The 20,085-nt window shown below is 37.7% G+C and overlaps 3 protein-coding genes across 8 annotated transcripts in view; all 3 read right to left on the bottom strand.

The window, feature by feature from the left end:
* Nucleotides 1-1,317, bottom strand: part of ep400 (E1A binding protein p400) — a 32,529-nt gene extending 31,212 nt beyond the window's left edge. Inside the window, 1 exon segment of the mRNA XM_071204394.1 lies at nt 1,162-1,317. The gene's annotated coding sequence lies outside the window, so the exon portion shown is untranslated.
* A 206-nt stretch (nt 1,318-1,523) lies between these two features.
* Nucleotides 1,524-16,352, bottom strand: ulk1a (unc-51 like autophagy activating kinase 1a). 2 transcript variants are annotated; one of them, XM_034091599.2, is made up of 27 exons: nt 15,858-16,352; nt 15,676-15,768; nt 15,549-15,590; nt 14,251-14,283; nt 14,104-14,140; nt 12,316-12,489; nt 11,738-11,811; nt 11,550-11,651; nt 10,335-10,393; nt 9,154-9,236; nt 9,011-9,061; nt 8,817-8,908; nt 8,317-8,470; nt 8,177-8,237; nt 7,936-8,016; nt 7,243-7,368; nt 7,012-7,142; nt 6,655-6,734; nt 6,157-6,287; nt 5,817-5,932; nt 5,087-5,212; nt 4,777-4,919; nt 4,367-4,542; nt 4,155-4,273; nt 3,584-3,741; nt 3,332-3,467; nt 1,524-2,542 (listed from the first exon to the last, which is right to left on the bottom strand). In XM_034091599.2, the coding sequence occupies exons 1-27, from the start codon at nt 15,945-15,947 to the stop codon at nt 2,499-2,501; spliced, it is 2,712 nt and encodes a 903-aa protein (XP_033947490.1). In that variant the 5' UTR covers nt 15,948-16,352; the 3' UTR covers nt 1,524-2,498. The 2 variants fall into 2 exon arrangements, with proteins under 2 accessions (XP_033947490.1, XP_033947491.1); XM_034091600.2 differs by having other exon boundaries at nt 8,317-8,413.
* Nucleotides 16,353-16,987: 635 nt separating this feature from the next.
* The window catches only part of adgrd1 (adhesion G protein-coupled receptor D1), a 47,480-nt gene continuing 44,382 nt past the window's right edge, over nt 16,988-20,085 (bottom strand). For all 5 annotated transcript variants that reach the window (XM_071204393.1, XM_034091758.1, XM_034091759.2 and 2 more), the window contains 7 exons: nt 19,731-19,797; nt 19,406-19,472; nt 19,124-19,215; nt 18,904-19,030; nt 18,770-18,811; nt 18,485-18,577; nt 16,988-18,398 (listed from right to left, as the gene is read on the bottom strand). In XM_071204393.1, the coding sequence (XP_071060494.1) occupies nt 18,303-18,398; nt 18,485-18,577; nt 18,770-18,811; nt 18,904-19,030; nt 19,124-19,215; nt 19,406-19,472; nt 19,731-19,797 (584 nt within the window). In that variant the 3' untranslated portion in view covers nt 16,988-18,302. The remainder of the gene's footprint in view (nt 18,399-18,484; nt 18,578-18,769; nt 18,812-18,903; nt 19,031-19,123; nt 19,216-19,405; nt 19,473-19,730; nt 19,798-20,085) is intronic.

The following is a 20,085-nucleotide window of genomic DNA, read 5'->3' as shown; positions in this document are numbered from 1 at the left end:
TTGACTTCACGCTTGACAGCTGGCACATCATCACACACACACACACACACACACACACACACACACACACACACACACACACACACACACACACTAAAATGCACTCATTTGGCACAGCGATTGTGTGTTAAAAGCAATGTTGAAAAGGGATGTTACAGACAGTATATACACCTTGAAAGCACAAATGTATTTATGACTACAATACGCAGTATTTATTCCACTGTACATTATTTTATATTCTGTTTATCTTTTTCTATTTTACATGTATTTAGACTCATGCATTTACAACATTCTCTGCAGCATTTAGCTTATTGTATCTTATTTGACATGTTTATAATTCACTTCTCCTGCATTACCTGCACACTGATCTTGCAACATAATCTTGCACTATTTTTATTGTTGTTGTTTTTTTAATTAGTTTAATGTCTTGTTTATATTTAGGGTGCATTGTTGGAGGAGCATGGGACTTTTCCTTGCCATAACTACACTGTAGCTAGCTACTGTGCATTTGACAATAAAGCCTTATTAATCTCATTAAGTTATTATAGCTATTGTCAATCTTTACACTTGTGTGAACTTTTAAGCTAACGAAATATATATACATAACTGGATAAAGAATGAGGCTGTTTATCACTGTAAATCAGCTAAAGCAATCAACATATTAAACAAAGGTGACAGCAGTACTGATACTGGTGATGGAGATTTGTACGATTAGTGAAGGCATATTAACAGCACATTATAACGGGGAGACATTTTGTAGTAGACTGGCGTTACTATTTTTTCACAACACAATAGCATTACTACATATCTCAATTAGATGTACATGGTAGTATCAAAGACGTTAACGTTAGCTACTTGCAGTTTCGCTACGGGGCGTAACGTTAGCTAACACAAGTAGCATTACACTAAGACATAAACACCGGCAATTATCACAATATTTAGGTAGGGACTATGGGTAGGGGGGGGGAAATATTTTCACAGTACATCACAAATAGTAAACTGCAACACTTGCAATAATTCCGCATGAGCCATTTCAAGCAATTATAATGATAATTGATACGGGAGGCATGCTAGCCAATGCTAACGATGTTAGCTTGTTATTACTAGCAGGCCAGCTTCCACTGAAAAAATACATTATATCACCTCAACGGGGTTACTTACGGGGAATGGGGCTTCTGTAGAGGTTTCATAAATCCTAAGTCATATTTACAATAAGTTACATGCTGTAACAAATGTTATTTCACGGGGGAAAAAATATCGATATTGCTATCGGCTATTCAATGTTTTGGAGCTAATTTCATTCAGCAACATGGCGACCGCGGCAACCTTTATATAACCCGGATCTCGGTCTGTGTCCAGGAAGTGGTGTCCCGACGAAATAAAACACAGCATTGTTTTTCTGTAAAAAGGCCTGATTTGTATTTAGTCTTAAGAAACTGAATCCAGCTCTAATTGTAATGTTCAAGTTGTGCTTCGAGATATTTGATTTAGGATGGAGAATAAATCAGATTTAAAGAGCTCTATCGTTTTACAATAAATATTATTTATTTTCATCACACAGTGTTTTACAATTATTTTGGCAAATGTCACTGGCAGTCATAAAATACAAGTAAAAGAGACAATTTGATACATTCTTACAAACTTACCTTTGAACACTAACATTTTCATATGTGTACATTCATTTGTGAGAAACTAGTGTAGGATTACTATCAGGCAAAAATAAAACACACAATCATTCAAATATACCATCTTTTACAAAATCTAATGTGCACAGATACAAACACTTATCTGATAAACAAAATCAATGTAGCATGCAGTTAACTACATCACCACAGGGCATTGTTGGATCAGTGGTTGTAAAACAAAAATCACATTCAAATGTCAAAATATACTTATTGCAGTCTAAGATGTAAGTTAATATGACCGTAGACTGTAAGTCTAGATTACAATGATGACAATTATTATGCGTCATCTACTACTCTCTTGTGACGCAAAATGTGAATAAGCAGGCACAGTTTTACTATAACCGCAACACATTTGGTCATCTCATCCAAAACATTCTTAATTCATATAAAACCAGTGCTACAAATACAGAAAACACCTTATTTGTTTCTTGTTTCAAGTACAACACACATTCAAAATCAGTTAATATATAATCTGATTCTATGTGCAAAACACAAAACAACACACTAACTTGTACATTCTGTAAGAAAACAACACTATACTGAAAACAATTTCCCTGATTGAAGTATTCAAACAATCATGCCACAATCTGTCACCGTGAACCTGTACACAACAGGACCTGCAGTCTTTTCTGAGCATTTATGTAAAGGTTACAGAGTGGCTGGTGGGATGAGAGCAGATGCTCCAGTGGTCATTTCCCTTAAGACAGGTCAAAAGTGCTTGAGTGTATTGACATTCATCGATCCATCTAGGGCGATGGATGAGTCAAGATAATGCAGTTTGTGTGGCTTCAGTTGTAGAACTTGCGGCTACTGTTAGGTCTGTAGTGCAGTAAGGCGTCTCTCAATACACTGCTTACCTGAGAAAAGAGAGATTAAAACACATAGGATTTAAAATGACACCTATTGTATTTAGTATAAGTCCAGCTAGAGATGCAGTTTTTTGGAACGATTCTGATTCTCAAGATTCTTTTACTCTTTATTTTTTCGCAGCTTGCCATTTTTATTTCTATTCATTTTTCATCAGCTTACACAAATATTTGTTTGTTTGTTTCTTTCATAGAAAAGTAAAACTCATTTGTATTTTCATAATAAAACATTGACTATTAGAACAACTCCACCAAGATACAGGACCTTCTCTCACCCTGAATCAAACTAATTTGAAAATAAAAGTGCTCCAGGTGACAGGACAACTAAAAAAGAACTTAAAATGAATTATGGAATATCCAACTTTATTTAAAAAAAATAATAATTTCCAGAAGAAACAGTTCAACATATCTAACAAAACGCTTAATGCTGTTAATATAAAATGTCCACATTTCTTGTGAAAGTGCTGCTACAAAACTGTCTGGAGTGAGATCTCTCAGAAGCTGAACGGTTCTTATAACAAATGAATTGCTGTTGGCTATATTTTACGTAATATTCAGCAGTCTTAATATAAATACATCTCAATATAAATGTATTAAGAGCGTGAACAATGTTATCCAATAGTCTGATGCTTGATTGCAAACAAATAATGAGACTGATCGGTCCAACAAAACCGACAGTACCGATTATTGGGTACTATACGGTACGGTTCATTTCTAATGCCTAAGTTTAGAATTTAAACGACCATATTGTTATTTGTGTGTCAAAGTTCTGCCACATACATTTATCTATGCTGTCAATGTCCTTCTGCTCTGTGATGATCCGGGACAGACCCTCCATCAGCAAAAGGGCTCTTTGGTAGCGCTGGACTGATGCTGTGCCATACTGGAACATCTCGTCTAGAGCAGCACTCTGTACCTGAATGCAGCAGGAACACATGCATTACGTCTAAGATATAGATGCATGCTGGACATATGCATTTAGAATTAGATTTGAAGTGAATATCAACATCCCCTGCTGCGAGGTGAGCTCACCATGTGCACAGTGTGGCTGTAGATGAGTTTCTCTGCTGTGAGACCATTGAAGCGGTCCATTAGCTTCTGCTTGTCCAGCAAGAAGGTCTGAAGGCGATGGTTGAGGTTGCGACAGTATGTAACACAGCGCTTGTACAATTCATTCAACTTCTTTATCACTGCACAAAGGAACACATGATTATGTACTGATAGTTATTGCATCGATACTGAATCAAATAGCTGGATCGGGTAGAGGTTTAGTTGACAATGGGGCCATCTATTGAATTCTATACCATGTTAATATACTATATAAATCATATACTAGTATTTAGATCATTGTTTGAGTTGTGACCAATTTGTAGTTGCCTTTAAAGTGTACACTTGAATAGTAATTCCACTTTTCCACAATTCCATAAATGTATATCTATGTATTTATTTGTTGTATTTTTTTTCTTAGGAAATCAATGTTCAAGTGAAGTGTGATGTTGTCTTACAAATCAAAGACGATCCTGGTTACCTCCAAAAAGTGAGGTAAACAGCTTATTAGTTAATAACTGGTAGTGGACCGGTCTTCACTTTCGGTTGGTCTCACCTTGCTTGACTGTAGCAGAGGGAACAAGTTTGCCTTGTTTGATCGTCTCTTTAGCGGTGTGCAGTGCCGATGACAGAAACTCCTCAGCCTTCATGTACAACACCAACTGCTCTGCGTAGCTGGAATATGCACAAACCAAACAGCAGTCATTTCCAAGTTCTTAGGGAAAGTAGCGTTTGTACATATTGATACAAATATATCATGCCTCTCACCTCCATTCTTTACTCAGCAGGCTGATCTGATCTGTCACCAAGCTCTGCTCTAGAAAGGAAACATCAGGGTTGCTGGTGGCATCCACCCCCGAGTCTTTAGAAGAAGCCAATTCCATGACACAGACGACAAAAGCCAAGGTGAAACGCAGGTCGCTCAGAGCATCTGTATGAGTCGGCTGGGAAAAGAACAAATACTGTGAATACTGAAACATTCAGAATCCTTTAATATTAGGCTCATCTTATGTCAATCTCTTGAAAAGCACTTGGGAGTGGATTTGATTTGCTCAAAAGGTGCTATATAGATCAAATGTTGGCTTGGTTGATTGATCTACCAAAAATACATTATGTATGTAACTTAAAAACAACCTGGAGGTTTCCCCCCACAGTATCATCGTAGTATTATTCTGTACCTCCATCAGTGTGTCTTCAGGGAGCTCTGGAGGGTGAAAGACCAGACTAGCATCCATGGCTTCAGTCTCACTGTTTCTACGACTTCCTCCCTGCAGAAGGCGACTGTTCAGTAGCATGGCTGAGTTAATGTAGCTGGGGGAGCCTGCATTTAAGACAAAGACAAAAACTACTGAACAGCAGAAATATGATTGCAATTTTTAAATGACTAAGAAGACTGATCCCAGGGACATCTCACACACCTACTACAATACAAACTTAAAAAAGGGTTTAAAATGAATTCACTCAACAGTCAATATTTCTCACACCTACCTGAGAACATCCTTGACAGTGTGCTATCAGGAGGAGTGCCTCCTCTCGAGGGAGAACCCATCGTGAAGACCACAGGAGGGGGGCTGTCTGAGCCCGGAAAGTCTCTCTCACAACCAGAAGGTGGAGCTGTGGGAGCAAATAAAGGTTTAAGCTAAAGGCAATGATGTCCCTAAACTGCAGCTGAGTAAATGACATGGCCAAATGCACAGCAGTAGTTCCCTCAAAATATATGCTTTGCATGTAATATCAACTTGCCACCAAAATAATTTAACTACATTATATTTCACATATCTTTTCGACGTAGGTATTAATTGAATTATTATATAAAGTGTTTTCTTTACATACATATAAAGGGTGATTTCACTTTATTCTGGTATAAAATTGAATTTCAAACTAAATACATCGTCTTAAAAATAATATTTGGTGTAATATAAACTCTTATGCAAAACGATCATTATGTGCAGTATCAATATTTAATATAACAGGTGCGAACATGTGAATTTCAACCATGCAGTCCGTCTTCTATTTTTTTGTTAGTCTTACCGTTTACTTATTATTTGCCTTTATTTACTTATGTATCTTGTTGCACTGTCCCCTTTGCTGCTTTAACAGTAACACATTCCCTGCTGTGAGACTAACAAAGGATGATCTCATCTTATCTTAAATACTGGTGACGACAGACAAACAGTATCAGTAGAAATAAATCGAGAAGCATTTGTTTAAATGTTACCTGTAACGTCCATGCTTTTCTCAGCGTTCAGGCTCTCCGTGCTTCCATCTTCAAAAAGGTGAGCTCCAAAGGCGGCCTTCAATAGCATGTCAGATAGCCGGGCTGTGCTTAGTGATCTGGACATACATCCACACACACCATGGACAGCGTTTAATAATGTATCAGGTGGCATATATTTTATACTGTGTGACATCTCTCGGTGCCAGGTGGCAGGATTCATTTGAATGGCAGTCTCAATTAGAAGTGACAAGTGCTGATTCATTCCACTGTAATATGACTTTGTAGGTTATATTATCATATATAAAGATAGTTAAATAATAATAATGTAATCATATTATACCGTTCTGAACTTTTAAAAAGGCCGCCTTTATTGGCTGATTTCCTGCTGAGGTTGGTCTGGAGAACAGGAGACGAGTCAGGGGTTTGCAGGTCATGGACTGTCATCCTGCGGCTTGGCAGTCTTGATTTGACCTGTATTTGAAAATAAACCAATTGTCTTTCAAGCTTATCTGAAATGTGTCTTTAGGATGACTTACAAAATATGTCCAGGGACTACAGATGAAAAATAGCCTCTTGGCATGATTAATGTGCACTGTTAAAATAAATGAATACATACAATTGTTATTCTAGCATGTGTACTTTACAATGAGGTGGTGTTGGATTTCATTATAATTTGATTTGATTGTTCTGCCTGAGCTGCTGTTAGTCTGTGCACTTGTATAAAATGAGGCACTTTTTGAAAAAGTGAAACAAAATTGCACTAATTAATATTCTGCGAGCATTGTGACACAAATGTTCATGAATGTACTGGTAATGTACTAGTTCGCATGAGGCTGACCTTGGGACTGGGGGGGTCCTGCAGTCCAGTGTTTGTACTGAGTGGGAGAGTCTGCTCCAAGGTTTTTGGCGTCATTCCAGCTGGAGTACAAAGTGTTACAAAGATTAAACCATTGAACCAGAAGTATGGCAAGAATTGTGCATATTCCAGCTAAGTGATTTAAAAAACAAATGCAATTATGTCAACATAAAATCTTTGGGATATTATCAAAGTGACATATTTAATATGGTGGTTTTTGCTCACACCTTAATTATCCTAGTGGCCAATACAAGTGACATTGCATTGCACTGATGAATCCCCATGTAGTGAGTTAAGTGTGATGTAGAGAGTTGAAAAAAAGCTGATCGAGACACATACCTAGCGGGGAGGACTGCTGTGTAAAGGCTCCTCTAGTTGCCAGCCGTGGGGTGTTGAAGGTAAATCTTGAACTTGGAGCTCTGCAGCCTACGGACTGTGGGGAGTCGCTGTCGGCACAGCAGAGTGTGGCCCTGCATGACACGAGACAACTTTACAAAAATGCAGAAGAGAACAGAGAGGAACTGAAGTGGGATGGGAGCAGAGTTGAGAAAACAGAGTGACTATACGTGCCTGGTGGAGCCATGCAGGCCAACAGGTTGCAGGTTCTGCTCCATACGGTGGTAGTTGTGGATTTGTGATGGGACAGGAATGGGCACTGAGGGTGTGCACGTACGGCCAATCATATCAACAGGCTTGCTGCATTAATAAAAGAGTGAGTCAATTAAATAGACACACAGGAATGTGAATTCACATATAAATAAATAAATTACGTGAATGCACATGTTCTAAACCTATAAATTATAATGTTGAACCTACAATTAATTTAAGGAGCCATTATTGGGTTTTTTTACAACCAGAAGTTACAAGAGAGGGAAGAGCTTAGTAAAACCACTTTTTAAAAAAAAGAATGTCGTCTTAATTTACTTGGATGCAATTAAAACACTTTCAAGAAGTTTTACTTCTCAGAATGAAGTCTATCTTTTTCTAATTTGGTAATTTATTAAACAAGTTAAATGTGGGGTCATTTTTTCATAGACTTCCATACTACCACATTTTGCAACCAATTTATCATAGTTATATGATATATATTATTATTCATTTTTTTCTTCATAATGATATCTAGGACACTTTCGCATTGACTTCACTTTTCAGGTCAGGAGATGGTTACTTGGTTTGAGCTCAAATGTAATCTAAGATATGTACAGAATCTCAGAACACTTTTTTATCTTTCACAAAATCTGAACCAGCCTGGCTTTATCTTACCCAGTGGGCTTGGAGGGAGAGTGCAGCAGGGGAGAGGGGGGAGGTGTCTTTCCTGCATTTCTCTCAGCAAGTGGAAAACTCCTAAAGAAAGAAATATGTTAGTTTGGTCTGCACATGATATTGTTGAATAACAAAAGATTTTGAAAAACATTTCTCAACAAATCAATTTTGCGTTTTTTCTACAGCCAATGAATCGTAGGACGTTTTATTACTGTTACTGTGTTTTTGTACATATACTCACCCACTATATATCAGGCAACTCTCAATGGGTGACCCAACTTCCAACTCACATATGCAATCACCTTCAAAGCAGCAAAATAGGAAAAGTCACACACAAAACAAAATAATCTGATTTCTGCAGAGTGAGGTTCAGCCACTTACTTGGATACTGGGCAGGCACCATGACATAGTCCTCTGTGTAACATGACGTGTTCTTAGTGTCGTGATTGGCTATTTCTTTCAGGAACCCGGGGGTGTCCTGTGAAGGTGAATAGCGCAATTTGGGCTGAAGACGGTGCATTTCTCCTTCGGAATGCTAGGAAAACATAAAATAATTATCTGACAATTTTGCAAATTTCTGTACATTACTATCACATTAAAACTGAATAGCTCTTTGACTTTCAATACAGATGTACTATTCCTTATTTGCTATATTTCTATTGTATTTTCTTATTTGCATATTTATGTTTTGTGTAAGCATTTATTTATTTTTTATTGTAGTTTTGATAATAATATTTTTATTTACATTTTAATTTCTCTTACTGTGTTTAAGTATGAACCATTATGCACCAAATAAACCGAATTTCAAATATGAAGAACAAATGATGACCTTATATATACACATAAAAAATAATAAATCCACAACAGATAGATGTACGTACTTGAGGGGAGGCCGGATGGGATGTGGAGGAGCTGTCAGAGGAACTGGCCGAGCCTGAGCCGGGAAATGGAAGCACGGGAGCAGCTGGAGAACCTGTGAAAGAAAACCATAAAAGTGATATCGTTAGTACACCAGCTAGAACAACATATGTATTGCTTTTAAACTGTACAGAAACGAGTTACATAGAGTCCATACATTTCTTTGTGGATGACCTGATCTCCAAGAAAGGATGGTGAAAAAACTCATCTGCAAATAAAAAAAGATCAAAATGTAAGAGAGGCTTTTTAAAATAGAATGCTGAAAACAGGTTCTAAATGTTAAAAAGGAAAGAGGCTTACCAAAGCTGATTCGTTTTTGGTTGCTCCTCTGCAGAAGCCCCAAAAGTAGATGTCTTAAGTTACTAGAAGTCTCTTTTGGGATGCTATGAAAAATGATAAAAATTATTGAGGGTGGTTAATTTCTGCATACAGCTTTATACACTGTAAATTACTTACGCTGCTATTATTTTAAGTGATTTTATATATAGTTCAGTGTGTTTGCATAACTGATGTAGTCTTAAAATAAATACTATTTAGGTCACTTGGGTTTGGTAAGATCAGAGTGAGCTTTAAAATGTGTGAATATTTAATCTTATTTGCCGCTTCAATTCAAAACCCTAGGGCATCATAACACTCGCCTCCAAGTGTGTGTGTGTGTGTGTGTGTGTGTGTGTGTGTGTGTGTGTGTGTGTGTGTGTGTGTGTGTGTGTGTGTGTGTGTGTGTGTGTGTATTTACATGTGTGTGGAGCTGTGTGGGTCAAGTGGAAAATGATAAGCGTGCAGGTCACTAGCTGGCAGCTCAGCACATGCTATATATAGCCTGTGACCTAAGATTTTCAACGACATAATTACTCTGTAGCTATGTTAGTTTGACAATAAAGAACCTTGAACCTAGAATATAGAATGACAAGAAAACAACCAACTATGTCTCCCCCCTGCATCTCAACATGTGGCTTTATCACAGCGAAAGATAAGCGTGGCCACCAGCCATTACGCCGCCTGGCAAAGTATAACATGAAAAGACCTTTGAACGCTTTCCAGATCCAAGCTCTGAGCATGTGGGTTGATATGACTTTAAATAGCCAGCCAATAGGCATTTGGTAACTGATTTCAAAGCATAGTCTCACACTTTTACATGTAAAACACCCCATATAGAGAAGTATTTCATAGGCAAGTTCTTGATGATTAGCCCTGTTAGGTGTCAGTTACTTACACAAGAGGATTATTTTTAATGGGGGTATGGGATTTATTAAGTGCTAACTACCCAATATATATTTCTGTGTTCATGTGTGTGAAGCTACATGGTTTGTAAACTGTCTGTCGGCACACCGGACATCATTCACATTCACACATCAGAAAACTGAATGCAGAGAAGACAGATCCCCCGTAATCCCTGTTTCCCCCCCCTCTCCTGTCATCTCCTCTGCGTATTGTGTGCACAGATATAGATATTGTTGTTGTCGTTGTCGTTGTCCACTGACCTGGGTAAGAGGGTGCTGTTGCTTTCATAAAACTGACGGAGCTCCTGCGGTGTGCTGGCCTGTACACAAACACAAACAAATGACACCTGCATCTTTAAACATGCGTTCAAATGAATTATAGATGAAAGTCAGACTATTTATTTGACTGCATTGCTACTCTGTATGCCACAGAGCATATCAGCCAAACATAAATAATATGTAGGTGTTAATAATAGGTGGAATGCTTGGTGATGCCAATCATAAACATCATCCTCATGAGCGGCAGCAGCTGTCCTCACACCAACCCCTGCACTTATCTCAACTCAGGGACCTGCCTGGCAGAAATAGAAGGCAATCTTCCCTCTCATTAAAGGGAAATTAATTCAAGGAAACGGCATCATAAATAACCTCAAAAGGTAAAAAGAGGTCAAACAACAGAGTGTTTATTCTCCTTTTGCTGCTCTTATATGGGGATGAAATGGACTTCAGTCAAAGAAGGGACCAAAGAAAGAAAACATTAGCATCTGTTTATACATAAGTCACGACTTAGGCAATCTGCACAGTTCAGTTGTGTCATCTGACAGCCACGTGAACAGTAGAAAGTAATACCAAGGGTTGTGAAACATTATTTATTCTGGGTTTGGAAAAATGGCCTGCAGCCATTTCCACTTGTCCTCCATCTGTAAATAAGGTGCTTTCCTAACAAGTGGTCAAGAGGTTGCAGAAGTTTCCAACTAACAACCCTGAAGACCAGGGTGAGTGTCACCTGGGATGCATCATGTTCTCTTTTGTGCTCACAATAATGAGAATGCCCTTTCTAAGTAAAGCAAAACTAACCCATGTAAGGGTCCTTAGCAAGCATTTTTTGGCTGATGCTGACTCCATTTTCTTACATTTTACCCTCTATATCTGTGGAACCAAATCTACAAAACTGCAGGTCCACTGTGACTCTAAGTTCATTCAAATCAAGGCCGAAGACTTTTCTTCATTGTATTAAATCCAATATTTGTAATTTCATAAACTGCACTGTAACTTGTATTTTATAGCTGGTTTATTTTAGTTTTGCATCTTTTTATTTTTTATTATCTAAGCTTTTAATTACTGTTCTTAATTGTACATTTACCTATATACCTGCCTTGTTGTTGAAATGTGATATATTAAAAACTTGCCTTGCCTTCACACCTAAAAAGAATGATGTTTCAGTTTTGTATGTTTTTATTTTTGTGTGCCTCTCACGTGAAAAGGTGCCTTCCCGGTCAGACACTGGTACACAATAGTACCTATGCTCCACAGATCAGCCTTGGCATCATAGTTCTGGGACATGATGACCTCAGGAGCCTGCGTGCAGACAAACACAGACACCAGTTTAGAGTCATGGTGACATTACACCTTGATGTTAGATTAAACCTGAGATTACTACTCACCATGTACATGGGAGAGCCACACAGCGTGGCTGCCATAGTGTTTGTCTGGAGGTGACGTGCAAACCCAAAGTCAGCTGGAGTGTGGGAAACGTCAGGTGAGGGACAAACAGTCGAGGGTAGGAATGGAGAAAACCAAATATCAGGATATTTTTAGACATATACTGTACCTCCATTGATATTGCAACATGGTTGTAGGGTTGATTATAGCTGCATTTAGAAAAGGTTTACACAATACGATTTTTCAGAAGTGTTGATATAATAACTAAGTGGGTAAAGCAACATTTATGAAACAGCTACACCACACATGTGAGTTTAGAAAATGACATCAGTTACTGTAATGCAGCATTTTAAAACCACTGAAAGACAATACTTTTGCCATATTACCTATTATATATTCAAAAATCTAAGACAATATCTCTAGTCTAATATCAGATTTTGTATTATTATTTTTGCACATTCCTAGTAGAGTGTTTGTTTGTGTGAGTAGTGAGCAATCAACTCACTCCATGAACCATTGTATTTTCACAGACAAACTGTTCGTTCCCTTCCTCTCACACTCTGCAGTATTAGGTCCTTACCTATCTTGAGGCAGGTGTTGTTGGGGCTGGACCTGCGCCCCTCGGGGTGGCAGAGTAGGATGTTTTGGGGTTTCAGGTCTCTGTGGAGAATGCCTTTGCTCTGCAGGACCTTCATGGCTTGACCGATCTGATGCAGGAATACTCGGATGGTGTCCTCACTTAACGTGCCCTTGGCTGAGGGATGAGATACATGAAAGGATTCAAGAGGAAGTTAGCAAGGCAGTGAATGAAAGGTTCACCATAATGCATGGTATGTAGATACACGTGAATGCGTGAAGCGACATGAATTCCAAGCTATGAACTGTTATTTTGATATTTTATAATCTAATTCTAGGTTGAACTCTTTTATATAAAACAATATATATAAGCTTTAGCAGATCCCAATGTAATACAAACTAAGGAAAAGTTCAAACTAAGCTGAATTCTGGGTTTACTTGATAAATGAAGAATGATAGTTGCCTCTTGAGTCTATTAATTGATAATTAATGAAACATATAAATAGCTATTTTGCATTTTATTTTCTAAAATCTAAAGAGAAGCATAAAGACAGACCAGTAAGCTTGGTAAAAAATTGTTGTAGCAAATTAAGAGTCCAAATCAAATCAAATAAACTAGTAGATTAATTGAAGAGTCAATCAAAAGGACATTAAGTGGTACTTTTGTATAACTTCTGAGTGATTATTAAGGAGCCTTTTTGGGCACAAAAAGTGAAGTGATGTTTTAGGGGATTCATTGAAATGGGGAATTCCAAAAATCATCAATCTTTAAGAGAATAATAACAACAGTAACACCATACAGTGTAAAAATGCATATCTCTAATCAGCGTCCCTGCTGTCATACTTCTTGGAAGAGAATTTTGTTTACGAGGGGGCTTCATTTGGATATGAATATGAGGGCCGTCTGACACGCTAGCCCCCCCACATCCCCTCCCCGCACATCCAGTATTTCTAGCTGCTGTGATTTTCCACTGGAGCACAGGAGATAAGTGAGTGGCAGATGGGTGAGGTCATGTGGGTGCTGCGTGAACCTTTCCAACACTGACTGAGTGTTGCTCTCCGAATAGCTAGATGAGCCTCCTTGGCAGGCCCACAGAAGGGGCGAGTCTAAAAAATAAGAGACGCTGGCAATGTGACAGAATTAGATCGAGGAGGTAAATTCACCCTGGGAAAAATCAACTCCTTGCACTCCAGTTGCATCATCATATTTTGGAGCAGGGTTTGAAACTTGAGGCAGAGGACATTTTCAGCATCATGGTGTAGTGAGAAAAGTTTTTTATCATTCTGAAAATTCATACGTGGTAAAATAAGGTCCTCAGAATAGTCATAAACTGAAAGCTTAAAAGGAGTTGTTATTGCCACTCATTTTGTAATGGTTTCTACATAATTTATAGGAAAAACCTAGAGGGAAAGACTTATCACAAGCCAATTCCTGGGGTTTAGCTTTATCTGGGCTAAGCACTAAAGGGAGTATTAGTGATAATTTTCCCACTGACATGTTGGAAACCTGAATTATGTGGTTGTTCTGCGCGTTGCCTCTTTAAAATCCTATTATTTCTTCAAAACACTGATAAAGCTTACTCAAGCCTCTTAAAAGCATTTAAACTGACGTGCCTGTACGACAGTAAGCTGCTAATACAAGTTTACACATAACAAACTGAAGGTTTGATCTCCGATGCAGCAGCAAGAAGTGATGTGAATGTCCCCTTTTTTGCTTTGACCACAGGGGAAACGGAAGACTTTACAGTACTGTAGAAGCTAAATTAAGCCCAGCAGGATGTGGCAAACTTACAGTGGAGGTACTCTGCCAGGTCGCCTCCATTGCAGTACTGAAAAGATGAGACAACTCTTAGAAGTAGCTTTGACAAAGCTTCCTTGTTAGTGATGGTGGTTTGAATGTCTTTTTCCACAGACTCTTAGTGTTTATAAAAATACTCACCTCCATGACGAGATACACACATCCTCCCATTTCCTGTTGAGAAATCAAGATTCAATGCTTGTTATCATTTTCAAATAGTGACTGGAAACCTATGTTAAGAATATGAATGAAAGTGGGAAAAGTGACAAAAATAAAATCACATTTATAAATCACAAATGCATAATTAGGACATATAGTCAAAGTCAACTTTATTGTCAATCTTTCAGTTTGTGTGTACAGACAGAGAGATCAACATATTGTTTCCCACAATCCTGAATACAAAAAATACAAATATATATAAAAACATGTATATACATATTTGTATACATTTTATTTTTTTTGTATTCGGGATTGTGGGAAACAATATACCAGCAACCCATCAATGTGCAAAAGGTTACTAAACAAGTGACAACAACTCATTTCCTATTCTCAGATGACACTTTTTTGACACTTTGTCAAGAAATTCTGGGCCCCCTGTCAACATTGAACTCAGGGGCCTGAAATGGGACCCCATTGTGGCCCCTGTCCGGCTCCAGCCCCCCTGAATCATCAAACACACCTCAATGTATTTGGCGCCCCATTTTAGCAGCCGGAAAAAGTCACAGACCGGCAAGATGATAAGAGTTGGGGAAATTGTAATTTGTTTAGGGTGTTATTAGTTACAGTTATGAGTTTTTGACTTGTATATCAAGTTAAAGCTAGAAAGTGGAGTGAAACTTAACTATTTACCTCTTGTAATTTTGTATAAACAGCATCCTGGGTATTAGGATGCAGTATGTATCACTAAATAATAGATAGCAGGTAAATGAAGACAATGCCATCTACTGCAGCCTGACGTGAGTGTAGTCATTAGCTTTGCAAGCTGGTGTGTGTCAGCAGTGAGATGCTACTCACACGCACTCTGTGTTTTATAATCCATTGTTTAACTGGCTGCACCCTGCCATCTGTTAGGAATAGTGAGAGATCAGCTCATCCCTGTCTGCTGTCTCGCAGGTGTCAGTAAGGTGAGAAGATAAAAGCCCGCAAACACACTTCTTAGCAAATGGCTAATGGCCTGTGCTGTGTGGCTTCAATGCTTCAATGCTAATACATCTGTTATAAAACCAGTTTGCACTTCAGGGCGTTGAGTTCACTACTCTCATGAAAAACTACAACATCCAACAGCCAAATCTGTAGTGCATGAACAAGTGACGTTCAATGTTGTGGCAACATTTCAACCATGGATGTCACGGAGTTTGGTAACTGAGCATATGTGTGTGCTGATGCTTGTGAGAGGAGGAGAGAGGGGAAAAGAGAAAAACAAACATTTCCATGTTTACCTGATAGTCAAGAAGTCGGACAATGTTTTCATGTTTGAGTTCCTGGAGAAGATGGGAAAACATTTTAGATAAAAACATACACAGAGGCGGACAATATGTGTGGCAACATTACAATTCAACGTATTACCTTTAATATTTTGATTTCTTTACCAAGCAGAGACTGAGATTTGGCCAAGTTTTTCTTGTTGATACATTTCACAGCAACTACCCAGTCACGTTTCTTAGAAAAGTAAAATAAACGCAGGAAAACGTCAAAATCCTTACAGTTATCAATGAACACAAACTTTTGATCTCACATATTAAAGTTACCTCTTTATGTCTGCCTCTGAACACAACTGCAAAAGCCCCATGTCCAATCAGGTCTTTCCTGTTGAACTCAAACTTCCCAATAGTTTCCATGGATAATAAAAAAAAAACGCGTTGAAGTATCCGAGCAGGTTCAGGAGTTTGATTGTCCAACTAAAGACGACGTACAGTCCCACGGCACTTCCCTCTTGCCGGTAAATCCCATTTCATTGATGGAAAATAAAGTCGTCACACATGACAAGCTTTAAATATCGATGTCAACATGTGTCTGTCAACACAAAATGTACAAAAACAACGTGCGTACGAATAAACAACTGTTTAAACAAAGTATTAGCGATACTGTGCTTATTTAAAGACCTTTTTAAGTGTTAGCGCCAATAGAAGTTCAAAGCTCACGTTGCTGTTGTTAAACGCTGTTTGTTTTCAGACACAGAGCTCAGATATTATTGTCTTACTCACCTTTCTACATACGCTTAGTTATTCATATCTCACGGCGCGCATGCGCAAAAAGAGATTTGGTGATGGCGCCTTCAGGGACACCTCGTAAACTCCTAAGTCAATGTCTCAGTTTGGTTAACACTTATTTATAAATAAACTCTACATGTAACTCTATATCAAAAAGGAGCCATTTCCAAGTGTGGTTTTATGAGTGCTGGTGTTTTAATGTTAGCTGTCTAGCTTATTACTTGCATTTGTGATACCAACAATATTCAAAGACAACGACTTTGTTTGTGTAAGCTGGACTGCCTCAAACCTTAGTTTAAACGAAACCGTATGATGAAAGGTAAAACAAATGCACATATGAACACCTTAGTGTTATTAAAATTGAACAAAAATGGAAAAAAATGGCAAACCATCCTTAACCATTCTAAAGAATTCCTTGGCAGTGACATTTGTTTCTTGCATATAGATGTAGTTGTTTGTATAATACAGGATGTCTTCATTCAATTTCATATCACACTGACAAGTTCTTTTAGGTTTTGGTATTGTTTTCAAAGCCACCCTTACCAAATATTGATAAATAATAATGTAATTCACATTTACAAATGAACAAATTATATTAAATGTAACGGCTTACAACCAATACAAATGTGAGTATGATAGTGAAAATCATGGAAAAAAAGATGACACTGTTTTCTTGTCATAAACGTTTTATAATAAAGATAATTGGAAGCACAAATAATAGTACCTTAAGACAACCATCATTAAAGGCTTTACAAGCTTAGAAATATTGAAATGTTTACATTTGACAGGAAAAGTGAGCGCAGAGTCACTTACAGTAAATCTTGCTTTAAGGAAAGTTAATTTTGGTACAGTGTAAGATCAATAACATTTCAAATGATGTTATCTCCCTCCATTCTCACAGTATTTTAAGAAGAAAAAAAACAAACAACCTTATAAAGTCCCTCTGTTGTAAAACATATTTCATTATACAAAAAATTTGAAAATTAAAAAGAAATTAGCAACAGAAGTAACTAAAGACACCTTCACAGAATTGTGTCAAAAACACAACCAGTATTCACTTTTCCTCAAGAAGCATAACATACTGCAGCTTACTAAGTTGTGAGGTACTGCAAATCCAGTTCATTTCAAGAGAGGAAAAAACACGAATAGACAGAATTTAACATGAGAACATACCTATTGTTGAGCTGTGACACTTGATGCAGAAATCCGATTCACACAATAAATAAAATACATTATATCAGAATTACATGTGGTCTAATTATCTGCTGCTGCATCCATTATTATCATGCAGTTGTTTTGCGCCGTCCCCAATATTGGATTAAAGCTGAATGAATCAGGTGAATCTGTGAAAATCCCATACTACAGCTGGTCAAACCACTATGTTGTTGTTTATAGTGCATGAATATAACAGTATATTTGAGAACATTTGACTGCTTTCCTTCTTTTTAATTATATCGAAGTTTATTTATTTGTACCCAACAATACCCTGCAAATACTCATAACTTTTGAAGTAAATTCAGGCTGGTGTATTTGCACTATTTGATTGTGTGAGACAAAATAAATGTCAAAACATATAATTTTTGATTTAAAGTAATATATTTGGACCTTTTGGGAAAAAAGCTGATTGCTTCCAGTCTCTTATTTACAAATGGCTTTATATCGTACATTTTCTGTGGCCAATTAGAAAACCAACAGCAATATACCAGTGGACCATGCAACAAATCAGGATGCAGAACGCCCTTCCCAGACCCTGAACTTCCCTCCTGGATGTTTTGACTTTAACTGACCTCCTCAGCTCAGTTTTTATGAGACAATAATAAGGCACAGTCCTTAAAGTCTGTTTGTCTTTAAAGGTGAAGCTATACACAACATCTACATTGGTATCACTATGGATGAGTGTCCAATTCTTTACATAACATAGTGAGAGAACACTCTGGCCAGCGTTTGTCGTGTTACACTAGTGAACTTCAGATCACTCTTCCTCTACACAGCGGAGAGGTCAATGCGATTGGCCGAGTTGGTGCTTTTGTCCCATGTGTTCATCTTGGTGGGTGTCACGCCCTCCTTGTTTCCATTCATCTAGAGGATGGGAAGAAAGATATTTAGACTCAAAGCAGTTAAACAGCTCTTTTTTATTGGAGCAAATCTTTAACACCAGCACTCACAATGTCAGAGTTGAATGGCTTCACATTAATGTTTCGGATGGAGCTGCTGGTGAGAGACCACACCTTGGTTTTGTGTTTGAAAGCAGCTCTGACCTACAGGAAGAAGCGAAGCCATACAAGTTAATGGAGACAAATGTCAGCCAGAAGACATCATATAACTGTAAATAAAAAAATTGGGGTTGCAACAGAGAACATTTTCCCTTCTTTCTTCTAGTTTATAAAACCTCAACAAGCTTGTAAGCATCAACAAATTAACACAAACATTTATTATATTCAGCACCATACCTCAGAGTTGAGAAGACAGTGAAACAAGAACACAAAGAACCCCTAAAGAGAAGGAGAAAAAGTCAACCTCAGCATAATTTTCACAAATGTCTGCACAGATTTTGTATAGAAAAATCCCCTAGTGAAAAATGTACCTGTAACGAGTTGAATACAGCAAAAATATACAGGAAGGGCAATGAGTGAGTGTTGACAGCGAGAACGCCAAAGATCCAGGAAATGCCGAGTATAGGCAGGAGAACAGCCACTGCCTTTACTGTCAGCCTTGAAACAAAGCAAGAAACAACCATTATTAGTTTTTAATAAGAGAAAACTATTTAAAAGCACTGATCTGATCATGAAAACAAATAGACTCACTTGACTGCATTGGCATCTCCATGAACCTTGTAACTCTCTCCACTGATCCGAGAAATGATCCTGGTCACAGATATCAGTATGCCAATGTTCACCTGGAAGTAATCAATTATTTACAATACAATATTTCTAACACAGTGGCACAGGAGGTAAGATAATGTATTTTTCTCATCAAAAAGACTGCAGGTCCATGAATGACAACGACATATAGTTTGTAGAGCACATTATGCAGGAAATTGGGAACTGTAAAAAAATGACAAATGCTAATTGTTGTAAATTCCTCACCACAATGACAAACAGAGCCGGTGCCACAAATGCCCAGATGGCTCCATTCGTCAATGACAGCCAACAGCTGAGAAAGCAAAGACAGGGGTGAGAAATAAAAAATATCACACGTGTTCCCTTCCAACGAGTAATGCTATAATACTGTAATGTAAATATGGAATGACATGTGTAGTTACAGTTGACTTAAAAGCTTTTGAATAACATTGAAGACAGATGAGGCATTCCATTTTTACCACAGGTGATGTCATTGTAATGCAATGTCACTGAGGTTTGAGGGAATAAATGATTTTCATATAACTCAGACAATCTTTCTAATTGCACTTACTTGTCAACCTCGCCATAACTGTTCAGAGCTGATGTCATGGACACAACACATATCACCAGTGGAGAGCCTGATGATAAACAAAGAAACAAACATACGTGTTACACATTCACTAAAGATCTCACAAAGTACCTGACAGTATTAACAAACTTTAGGGCAATGCGATATGGGGCCTTATCGAACCCCTATTTCTCTCATTGCACTGTGTATGTAATCGGCTTAATTTATCATGGAAGCTTCATTAATCTGTGGATATGATACTTATCATAAAACAGAGGTTAAGATTGACTATTTTGCAATACATTATGATACTATAAGCAGGGCAATATATTGTGATTTCTTAATCTATGACATATAA

Source organism: Pseudochaenichthys georgianus, chromosome 9 (assembly GCF_902827115.2).
Source record: "Pseudochaenichthys georgianus chromosome 9, fPseGeo1.2, whole genome shotgun sequence".
Taxonomy (NCBI): Eukaryota; Metazoa; Chordata; class Actinopteri; order Perciformes; family Channichthyidae; genus Pseudochaenichthys; species Pseudochaenichthys georgianus.
Note: the sequence above shows the minus strand (reverse complement) of the source record. Positions and strands in the feature narration are given on the sequence as shown.